Source organism: Notolepis coatsorum (genome assembly GCF_963971535.1).
Source record: "Notolepis coatsorum genome assembly, chromosome: 1".
NCBI classification, from domain to species: domain Eukaryota; kingdom Metazoa; phylum Chordata; class Actinopteri; order Aulopiformes; family Paralepididae; genus Notolepis; species Notolepis coatsorum.
This window is the reverse complement of record NC_140165.1, coordinates 231,790,819-231,803,107: the sequence shown is the minus strand read 5'-3', so window position 1 is coordinate 231,803,107 and position 12,289 is coordinate 231,790,819. Positions and strand designations below refer to the sequence as shown.

The 12,289-nt window shown below is 40.9% G+C and overlaps 1 protein-coding gene across 1 annotated transcript; it reads right to left on the bottom strand.

Annotated features, from left to right (window-relative positions):
- Window positions 1-1,742: 1,742 nt before the first annotated feature.
- lipt2 (lipoyl(octanoyl) transferase 2) lies at window positions 1,743-6,905 on the bottom strand. Its single transcript, XM_084314915.1, has 2 exons — window positions 6,158-6,905; window positions 1,743-3,817 (listed from the first exon to the last, which is right to left on the bottom strand). Exons 1-2 carry the CDS (start codon window positions 6,600-6,602, stop codon window positions 3,597-3,599), a joined length of 666 nt encoding a protein of 221 aa, XP_084171041.1. The 5' UTR covers window positions 6,603-6,905; the 3' UTR covers window positions 1,743-3,596.
- Between the last annotated feature and the right edge of the window lie 5,384 nt (window positions 6,906-12,289).

The window sequence follows — 12,289 nt, the reverse complement described above, 5'->3', positions numbered from 1 at the left end:
AAACTGATCCGGTTTAGCTACCGGCTAATGGTTAGCTACAGGCTAACAGCCAGTTACTGTATCTCGGACGTGATGGAGAGGTAACGGAGGAATCCTCGCCTGGAGCTGGCTGTTCTGTGGGGCCGTATGCCTGAACAGCCGACCCCGCACAACTGACATCCGTTTAGACCGTCCGCCCCCGCCGCCAATTGACGTGAGCGAGCAGAGGCGGAGAGCCCGCGCCGCAAGACACCACCCACCAGAGAGGCCATTGGACCAGCCGACTGCATCCCGCGTCAATAGTTGCGGAGTGCGGCAATAGGACGCGCACTCCCCTCTGGGCGCCGCTGAGGCTCACCTGCCTGCCACAAACGTGGAGCAGGAAAGCCCCACTACGCCCAGAGGAAGCCCGAATGTGAAGCGCCGGTGGAGGTCAGAATAATCCTGTAGACTCTCCGGTGGTGACGACATTATCCTTTCTTTCTCCCGTAAATTAGTGAGAGAGGGAAAAACAAAAGACAATGCCAACACAGCTCCTATAACTAAACGAACTACTTTAAGCACTGAACTTGAAGAGGTGCTATACACGGACTTCACGGTGGTGAAAGTAGGGAAGGAGCTGGTAGTATGGCCATGGCCCCGCTCATGTGTGAGCAGATGTGGGCGTGGCCAGACAGGTGTGGAGAGTGCATGTGGTTGAACGTTTTCATGATAGCATATGATTAAAGGGACAGTTCCAATAGAGCAGAGCGCAAAGCTATAACGAAATATAACAATTAGCTTTCTAGCTGATGACAACAAACAACTAGTTCTAGGTATTATTCAGATTCCAGGGCCCTATTCCCCATACCTGGTTCAACTAAGTCGATCAAAAGTCCCATTATCCAGATTCAATTAACCTGATGTTTGAATCCGCGCTTTCCCTGTTCCTCGAAGGTGGATTCAGTCTCGTTCATTTGAACCAGACTTGATGCTCAGGATCAGTGCGCGCGGCCGCCTCAGCTGAAAAGACAGCAGGTGTCGATCGCAGAAATCCTGATTTTCTAACGGCATTGATTGATTGATTGATTTAAAACTTTATTAACATATTGCAGAATGGGTACAATACATACAGCTCAATAGCCTCGCCGACAAGTTAAATGCATAATCTATAGGCTAATGTTAAATCCCTCATTACCCCAATCAATCAGATTATATTTCTTTAAATGTGCCTGATGGCAGTAGGCTTAAAATGGAATGAATAATCGAATGAGATCTATTGCTAGCGAAAATAATTCGTTAAACTCTTTCAGAATAAGTAGATACAAAGCCCAAAGAGTATCTAATTGATAAGAATTAATAGATGCTTATGAGGATATCTGCACTGTATGCGCTCGGCTTAGGTAACATGTACTTTATATATAAATACAATTTTCAAGGCGCGACCCCCGAAATAACAGAGAGGCTTGGAGCCGGCTATACAGTTTCACTATTAATCAGGTTTTAATCTGTTTCGGACATAATCCATATGCATTGAATTGATTAACCTTTGGTTTATACCAGTGACGCATGTTCATCATCAGATAACAGTGCTTGAACAGATAAATGCATTTTCTCAAATGCATTAATGTGACGTCAACGGCTCATTCAATTGCTCAAATCCGTCAAACAGCGCATCTCAGACATTTTAATCCCAGTTACAATATCACAATAACGTGTGAGTGATGATACAATTCAACAATCCTCAGATTCCTCGTAATTCATAATCCACAAAGACCACAATCCACGCATAGACACTTCAATTTTATACTTGAATGAAACACAATCCGGGCGCTCCGTTAAGCAAATCTACAACGGAGAATATATGAAACTAATCAGAGCCAAACGGCCGATAGGTTTCATTCATTAAAAATATCCCCGCGGGATTCACATTTGCAATGCGCTGTTAATAAAATAACCACATGCAGTGTGTTCTGAAGGTCCAGATTAACACCGAAAGTCTGCGTTTATTATTTTGTATAACTTATATATTGTTTATATATATAAGATATATATCTTCACGTCATATGTTTACGTGCCAGTATCTATCATTTGCCCTTTGTACATGTCCCATTCTTAACGCCGTAGGCGCCAGTGCGCGCGCGCCCCTCTAGACATGTTTCAGAACATGTTCAGACATGCCCGGACAAGTGAGAGAGCGTTTTGATCTGTATGGGTGAATAGGCTCAGAACACAGGAAAACTAGCAGAGTGAGAGAGAAGTAACGTTTGGAGCAGTTGTAAACAGCACGGCCAGGCAACGTATCGTTATAGAGAGCCGAACGGCTAATTAGATACAACTATAATATTGTCAAGCCATTATTGGCACAGTATAGTGATTTGTGTAAGCGAAGTAACGTGGGGAGACTTATAGTTGAACCCAGCAACGTTCTGGACATAACTACTCATTGAAGACCGCCTGCGGGTTAGCTTCAAGTACAGACGGAGCTAACTAGCTATCATCCATGCCAACGGGCTTTTGGACTAATAGCTATTAATCCTGCCATCGGGCGCTAGGAATACAAGGACCGGTCCGTACGAGACCCTCTTTCCCAGCGACGACAGGATTATCCCACCAGTCTGCAGTTTCTCTGGAGCCGGAGCTCTAGAGAGAACCACCGTCTCCAGCCATCATCTTGCTTTTCCCTGTGCCGCTTCGCTCCGTCTCACTCCCTTCAGAGCTCCACCGGTCGGGTATCCGTAGTATAGGAACTATCGTTACCTCTGACTTTGTTGCACTGACATTCTATTATTAAAAGAGAGCTGTGATATATAATATGTATGTTGCTATGACTATTAAAATGCTTGTTTAACTTGCATCACTGTCCCCGCGCCGTTAATAGAGTGTCCGCCATTTTGTGTACTTATACTGTCTGGCCATTAACATATTCTTTAGCAGTGGTTTAATCTAACATATCTAAATACAGTCAGGGTTGTGTAGCCCCTTAGCTACACAGTGTGTATCGCGACTCCGAGCGCCGTATATGACGTGCATTATTTTATTTAGGACAAAGTAAATCTATAGGCTGAATATGATTTATTATCAGCATTTAGCTATATTATTATACATTTCAAAAGCCCCCTCTAGGAAAACGAAGCACAAAAACATAATTTAGAATGGTATAATGCAGATCTACACTGTGGTAATTATTTCAGGAAGCGAGCTGGCACTTCTTTGCGAGGGTGTGGCCATGGTTCATCCAGCTAACTGAACTTAACCCTGCTCCGGACCAGGTTCAAACTTTCTGATCTGTTACCATAGCGATTTAGAAAATCCAACTTCGGGGAACGGAAATGTCTGGCTTAAGTCAAGCTATGCTGAAAATTATCCGGCTAACTCAGTTAGCCAGGTACGGGGAATAGGGCCCAGAGTGTCGCAAGTGTTGAATGCAAAATGCATGAAAACATGAATAAATGCTCCTTATTTTTACTTTATTATTTTTTCTATCTTTGGCCGTCGGTCATGGTGTAAGAGGGATAATGCCCTTCTAGCTCTACATTAACATATTTGAATGGCCTTGGCAGATGGATATTTCTCTGCCTCTACCTCGTTCATTAAAACATGTTAATGTGTAGCTTGTCAGGCATATTACCCCTTACTTATTCTCCTCTCAACAGTTCACAATTAAATTGATCTTTGAATGATTCCAATAAATACGGCGTGGCTTCATCTGTGCTGACATTTCTTCCAAGTTCTTGACTGAGGGAGGTGACGCCTTTTCCTACAATCCCACACGGAACAATGTTTTTAAACCAGTCCATTTCTGTGTTGCAGTTGAGAGCCAAGCCGTGCGATGTGATGTATCTCCCACAGTGGATTCCTGCGAAGACAATATAGTTTTATGAGGACCGCTAGAAACATTCAACACGAAGGAACGACAGGCAAGGTTAACGACTGTTACTTAAAGTACTGCTTTACTTAATATGACCTAAAAGGAAAAGTTGTCCTCATCAAGGAGGAAGGTACGCTCCTTCATCCCTCCTTGTATCACCACCTCACATCACATCACCGTCCTGGTACAGTAGTATCATAGTAAAAACAAAGATGAGATCAAATTTAGCTACTTCTCCTAGAAATAAAAAATGTATCTGTTCCATATCAAACTGAATGGCAGTTTCATATATTTCATAGTTTCATATATTTCATCTAGCCTATATAGACAGTTTCACTGGAATTATGTTGGTAGGTAACAGTTTGGACCCAAATATATTTCCTGTCAGTTATCAAGGAAACTGGTGCCTGTTCTTTTGAAGCCTGTATTAAAATTCTAAATATACAAACTGTCTGAGGAAATATACATCAACCAAACGTTATCAAACATTAGCTAGTTAACAATGCAACAAATTGCAGATGATTTTGACATCCAAGGTAATAATAACCTGTTTATGTGACATAATGGAGATGGTGATCCCATTCAACCGATGTCGGCTGAAAGTTTCCACACTCCACAGTTCACACGCTACAGTGACATGATGACCTTCCTTCTCTTACAGTTTCCTTGTCAGTTATTGCGTTAGCAAACATTGCAACAGGAAATACACTTGGTTCCTTTTTTAATGTTATTGTTGTCACTCTGAAGCCATCTACAGCTGAGCGCATGTTGGTTACATGTTGTATGAATGAGATTGAAGTAAAGTCTCAAAGAAACCTTGGTGTGACAGATATGTCTCCTAGAATTGAGACAACATTACTGAGAACACAATGGCTTCTCAGATAATTTAAAAATGCTCTCAAATAAGGATATTTGCGATACCTAAATGAGAAACTCTTCTACTTCTCCTGAGATTGAAAAGAGCCCAAATAACATCCCATCCCCTTACCTACAGTATGGTATGGTACCCATGTTCCCCAGTCCTGAAAAAGGGTCCCATGTTCCCCGCTCATGAAAAAAGGGTCCGACCTACTGTATGTTCCCCACTCCTGAAAAAAGGGTCCCATTTTCCCCCCTCCCAAAAAAGGCTTTCCATCCAAAATCCAAATGGCTTTACATAAACTAATGTTAAACTTCTATTCCTAAAATAATAATAATAAAAATACAAATAAAGTTATTATTATTCCTAAAATATCACCAGTGACAGAGTTGTAGACGACAGAGTACAGCAACTTGCAATGGGCCTGGTCTACAAGATACACTACACCAAGATACCCATGTACATGTCGAAATACTTCCCAAAGGTCAGTGAATTCCACGACCACAACACCAGAGGGTGCTCCACAAATCATATTCAACCCAGATTAGGCTCAAACAAGGGACTAAACACGTTTCGCAATTATGCCACAACAATGTGGAACGCCCTACCCACAGCCGTAAAATAATGTGGATCCCTACCCTCGTTCAAAACCGCTCTCAAAGAGCACCTACGGGTGGCTGACCCCCACCCGATCAACCCCCTCCAATGTACAGTTTCTTCCCCTTCGAATGTATATATATTTTTTTATGATCTCTCTCTTAAACAGTACTGTATATTGTGTATATGTCTTGTATGTCATAAATGTCTTGATGAAGCAGTATACTGTACATCTGTATGTCATGCATGTCATAAATGTCTTGATGAATTGAAAATGGGGGACCCTGATGTAAACAAGATGAAAGTATTTTTATGGTCTGCATCCTCTTACCAATTGTTTGTATTGAGCTGTACTGTACTGTACCCATTATGCGATCTGTTAATACAGTTTTCAATCAATATAGGCTAAATATATAATATAGTAAAACCATCATTCATACATACAGAAAACATGCAACATCTATTTCTTCAATGTATGTATGTATAGGTATATATATACATACAGTATATCAATATTATTATTCTGTATTTTTCTCAAATTAAATCAAAGAAATACAGTAGAGATATCCGTCAATAATCAATCAAAAATATAGGCTTTTATTTAAAGCAACTAATCTGTAATTAATAAACAGTAGGGGGACCCTTTTTCGGAAGGGAGATATCGGACCGTAATGACAGCAGTATGCCGGGGAACATCGGACCCTTTTCGGGAGGGAGATGTTGGACCATTCGGGAAGGGTAACAAGAGGAACATTTGTGAAGAAATATTCGGGAGGAGGGGGGGGCATCGAGATAATAACCCCATAGATGGAATCAAACAAACACAAATAATGATTACATATCGTTTCACTTTGGAAGGTGTGTTAAATTACCTAGAGCGCATATCTTGTTGTCTCCAACCCACACTCCCGTGTCTGGGGAAGTGGACGCTTTAATCCCGAACTTGCTGCACAGGCTGATGACGGTCCTCTCCAGCTCACACACGTACCACCGCACGCTCTTCCTGAAGCACGCCAGGTTGAGGACGGGATAGCACACCAGCTGGCCCGGCCCGTGGAACGTGATGAGCCCGCCGCGGTTGGTGCGATGGAACTCGGCCCCCAGTCGTGTGAGTCTCCGCTCCTCTTCCAGCGGATAGGGCGCCTCTCTGATGCCGATTGTGTAAACCGGTGGGTGCTCGCAGAGGAGCAGGGCGTTCTGTGGCTTATCTGTACACGTTAGGTGTCGTTTGACATAGGTCTGTTGTACCCGCATTGCTTGTGCATAGGAAACACGACCCATGTTTACAACCTCCACGACGGCATTCGTTTTCTGCATAACGGTCGCTACTCGTGTCGTGTGCTGTCAGGAGTTGAAGGTCACGTCTGAGAGTTGGCATCGCTCGAATGAACTTCTTTGGATAACTGGATAATACGGGTCTGCAGGCTGCTTTTTGCGGTCACTTGCCTTCGTTTGCTCGAACATTAATCAGCTGTGGTTCCGCTGACCTTGTCCGCGTGTAGCAGCATACGCCCGGGCCGTAACACACAAAACGTTGCTAATAGTGCAGTGGTCCAACAGTGACAAACTAATTACAATGTAAAGCGTGATCGTGTTGACACTTTCTTCTTCTTCTTGCCTTCGACGTGTCGGTCTTCGGCGTATTCCTCTTACAAAGAAAATGTGCATTCCGCCACCTATCGCACTGGAGTGTGTAATGTTAGCGCCCTCTAGTGTCTAAGGAGAACTAAACATCTTCTTCTTCTTCTTCTTCTTCTTCTTCTTCTTCTTCTTTGGAGTTAATGGCGGGTCGCAACCACAGAAAGGCGCATACCGCCACCTACTGTACAACCCAGCAACTGGAGCAGCTAAAGCAAGAACCTGGCAAAGAAAAGAAAACAATAAAGAAAAACCAATAAACCCAGAACAAACTAAACAAAATACCCAACCCTAACATCACCACCCTATACAAACCTAATAAAATTAAAACTAAAACCTTGATTGATTGATTGATTGAAAACTGGTTGCAGAATGGGTACAGTACAGTACAGCTCAATACATACTAAACCTAAACACAAACAAAATAAATTAAATAAAATTCAAATCCTACCCCCCAAACCAATTGAAAACACAAACCCCAAAACCAAATCCTGCACCCCATTACTGCCCACCTCATCCCTCAACCATCCACCCAAAGAGAACTAAACATATTGAGAGTAAGATCCTTTATAGGTCATAGGGTGAACCCTGAAAAGTGTCTAGAAAATGATTTTCATTCCCACGTCTGGAAACTACATTCTGAATGAATTTTTCCATAGACAATGCCATCATGGACATTGGGTTAAAAGTTATCCGCAAGATATCCTGCCGATTTTTGTCAGGGGCCATAAATGTATATGTATGGAAATTACAAAAAAAAACGAAAAATGTAAGAATCTCTCTGAAATTGACATTTACACATGTACCTAAACATCTGAGTCAAATATTGGTGTATTTGTATACTTGAATGTGACTTTATACCATGATATGCAGCAAATTTGTATAAAAAACGCTTTACCTTATGATTCCCAACCTGCAATATTAAAGATGATGGTAAAATTTTCTAAATATTGAGGTTGTACACATAAAACAGTTCAGTGGATAGTATAATGACAAAAAAGAATATACCCACACACTTTTGATCAATATGGTTAATCAATCAAAACACTACACCATCCCCTTAATTTAGAATAATGGAAAGAAAATGGAAAAATCAATAAGTTACATAGATCATGACATAGCACAGTACATGGCAGTTTTGCAGACACACAGGAACATCTTCCTGTCTCACTTTTGCCTTGTTTGCAACCGCAGTTGCAACACTATCTTGTACTATCAGGGGCCGGATTTGTAGTTATCCAGGTCACTGTTAACTCCCCATCCTCGACGTGCCACCCATTGCCAACGGGTGAAGGGGCACACATTATAGCCGCTTGGTCATTTGCCATTTTGCAGTGTTGGTACACAGCATCACTTGTCGGGGGCATAGAGAGTTCTGGCAAAGCCGATGACGCCATGCAGAATGCTTTGTATCTTGCATCATTCACATTCTTAGCTGATGACTGGCCATACAGGTGGGACACATTGCTAAGACCATCAAAGGTAGACTGGTCTAGGATAAAACTGCTACCCAGTTCTGTATGGGCCGGCAAAAGCTGGTAGGCCTGTCCTGGATTGAAGTTTTTTCAGAGGACTTTCACTTGTTCTGTGTTCTGTAAGCTCAGACCCTACATCCACATATTGAGCTGCAGAACACGTTGTGGCCCATTTATGTATCCAATAGCTTTTTGTAGATAAAATGCCTATAGCAAGTAGCGTGAGAAAAACAGCATCTCCAGGAACATTGGCAAACTCTATCTCTAAACAATGTTTGTATGTCTCCACAATGGTACAATTCTCTCCTGGCAAGTTGAGCCACCGTTCGACGCAGTTTCTATAAATTATGTATCCCACGTGTCTGTGTAAAATCTTGTACACTTTCTTTCTGAACGAGCGTGGGATGCATATAACATTGTTTAGAAACCTTTTTGCTAACTTTAGAAGGTGGTTTTGTCCATTTTCGTCCTCTTCTGTACTCGTAGATTCCATGCTAGACTGTTTACACAAATTTGTTGTTGTCCGTAACCTGGCAACAAAGCGGCTGCTATTGGTCGAGCACAAGACACGTGACAGAATTCGCACCACCTACATCAAATATAACTATGCGATGACTAGGGATGGGTATCGTTAGGATTTTATCGATACTACTACTCTTATCGATACTGCTTAACGGTTCGGTACTTTATCGATACTCTTATCGGTTCTTTTAGATTATTATTTAAATATATTTAAATTAAAAAAAATATATATAAATTATTATTTGAACGGCTTAAGGCTATATCTGTACTTGATATTTGTTTGTTGTGTTGCATATTTGAAATAAACTTCAATCAAATCAAACCCCCCCCCTCTTAAAAAACAAAAACCTGTGTTTAACCTGGCCATCTATAAAACATCATGCTAAAACTGTGAAACAAATGTCCTACTCCCCTAAAGAAAGAAATACATAGCAAACATGACTCAGTTATGCAATAGTGCTGCTGCTTTTTATTTTGTTAAAATCTTTTAGTTAATAAGACTACAAAATGACTACAACGATTTCACGACGTTTTCCTGTCCACGCCGGAAGTGCATCGGATACCTACCTTAACGTTAAATTTTCAACAACGGAACAGATTGTTGCTAATTAAACACTTCATGGAAACGGAGTAACGTTAACGCTATGTCGAGTTCATACGTGTAGTGTAGTATGAACTCGGCGAGTCGGCATAACGTTAACGTTAGTCAGTTTCAGTGTTGCTGGATGGTACTCTATTAGCTCCGTAGCTAACGTAGCTAGCCACGTTAACGTTAAATGTTCAACAACAGAACAGATTGCTGCTAATTAAACACTTCATGGAAACGGATTAACGTTATCGCTATGTCGAGTTCATAAGTGTAGTGTAGTATGAACTCGGCGAGTCGGCATAACGTTAACGTTGTTGCTGGATGGTACACTCTATTAGCTCCGTAGCTAACGTAGCTAGCCACGTTAACGTTAAATTTTCAACAACAGATTGCTGCTAATTAAACACTTCATGGACACGGAGTAACGTTAACGCTATGTCGAGTTCATACGTGTAGTGTAGTATGAACTCGGCATAACGTTAACGTTAGAGTGTACCATCCAGCAACACTGAAACTGACTATTAGCTCCGTAGCTAACGTAGCTAGCCACGGACAGGCACCTCCAGTCCCTACCCGTGTATGTGTGAGTGTGAGCGGCTCGCGACAAGTGTGTGTAATGGCTTGCTGCGGCTCGCTTCTCGTGCAGAGACAGAGAGAGGAGAGATAGTTTGCAACGTTTAAATTCCTGGAAAAAAAACCTCATAATAATAATACTTTCTCGAGTATCGATAGCAGTACCGATAACGTCGGAGCTTATTAATACTCCGGTTTTTTCTAATTCAGTACCGGTTCCCGTTTAGAACCGGGGTCCGGGGGGCATCCCTAGCGATGACCAAAGTATCCGTTCGCGAGGAAAGATCTAGTCCCAACTTTAAAAGTATAATTGCGAAAAACCGGCAGGATTGTAGATGGAGAACATTTGATTCCTAAATCTACACCAATAGATCTTTCACCCAGAGTGACAAATTCGTAGTTCCCCATGGTGGGAACGGGATGAAACGAAAACGGGGTTCACCTTATGGCCTATTATTGATCCCCTTGGGGACATTCATTAGTATTCGCGTGCATTAGATTACTGTAGCCTACTTTGGCTCAGAATTGCACATGACCAATCACAAGACACGGGTAAACCCAGTTTAAGTCAGTCCACCCACCTTTGTTTGTTAAATACAGTTTAGCTTTGAAATTCAAAGTGGAATTGTATTAGTAAGTAGAAATTGAGGAGGGCTACAGCTTCAAATGCTGGTGGAGCAAAGCTGTATGAAGGCGCTGTTTGGACCAAGGAGAGGGAAATACATCAAAAAACAGAAAAAGCTAATCCAAGACACTTCCAAAAGTAAAAAAGCTTTAATAAAAGGCTAGTACATAATAGAATAATACAAACTGAAGAATTATATTAGTATCAGATGAATTCAAGATATGCTGTAAAAATAATCTTTGAAGTAATAAAAGAAAAGAATACTATTTAAATCGAATTATATATATTATATAATTTATTATATTATAATATTTATATAAATCAGTGCTTGTTGGGGTACCTGACACTGTATGATCATTGACTGGAGTTCATAGTTTACCCACATTTGATGAAAAAAAATAGTGGTACATTTATGCATATGTATTGGGAATGTCCACCATATTTTGGGAAGAAATAACCACACTATTATCAGGATTTTTGTCTTTGACAATACCTGTAATGCCTTCTGTATTGTTGCTGAATGATGTCTCTCAGTTATCATACTCTGTACATATAAAGAGGCTAATCTTGTCCGGTCTTACGGCTGCCAAAAAGCTAATAGCATCACGCTGCATTCAACCTGATAAAATGTGCCGGAGGGTATGGATTCTTACCTATCTTGATGTGATTTACCTAGAGATATCTACCGCACGAATTCTAGGTGTTAATGAAGCCAGCATAGCAATCTGGTCAGAAGTGGTGGAGAGGATAAAGCATTATATGAACTATTAATCCTTGGTATCAAACGGAATAATGGATGTATTCAAGGGGGGTCCGGTGGGGGGGGGGACGAGTAAGAGCATTTATGTGTTTTATAGTGGATTTCTACTGTAAATGTTTGTATGTCATGTCAAAAAAAATAAAAAATAAAAAAAACATTTGTTCACAAAAAAACAAATATTTTTGGACTGTCTTAGACAGTTCTGTATGAATTCAGAAATTGGGCGTACTTCCCCTTTAAGTCATATGGTCATTGATGTTACAGTGACTGTGTGACATAAAGCAGTCCAGAGCAACAGCATCAACAGTACAGTAGCAGTTACATAAAATGAGGTTACATTGTTGGAAGACCAGGTGTGAAGTTTCCTGTGTTCACCGTCTGGCTGTGTGCTCAGATAAACCTTCTGGACGACGCTTGATTCATGTTGTTGCATCCCTTGTGCTTATCTCACTGTGTTGATGTAAGATATAGTCAATTGAAGATTAGATTAGATTCAAATGTATTGTCATCATACAGCACAAGTACAGTACAATGAAAAGAAGTTTGGCATCCAACCAGAGTGCAAATGTAACAGTAAAGTGCAATAGTAATATACAATGTACAGGTGATTAAACTGGGCACAAGATATATAAATTAGTACTACTGAGTGTAGTGCTAATCAGATGTATGTACATAGTTGTAATATTAATATGTACAGTGATACAGGTATGAAGATAATATGGTAGTAAATCTGTAAGTATACAGTAAAAAATATATATATATATGGTATATACAGCATTATTATACAGATAGCATGAAAGCATGTACAGATAGCATGTGTAA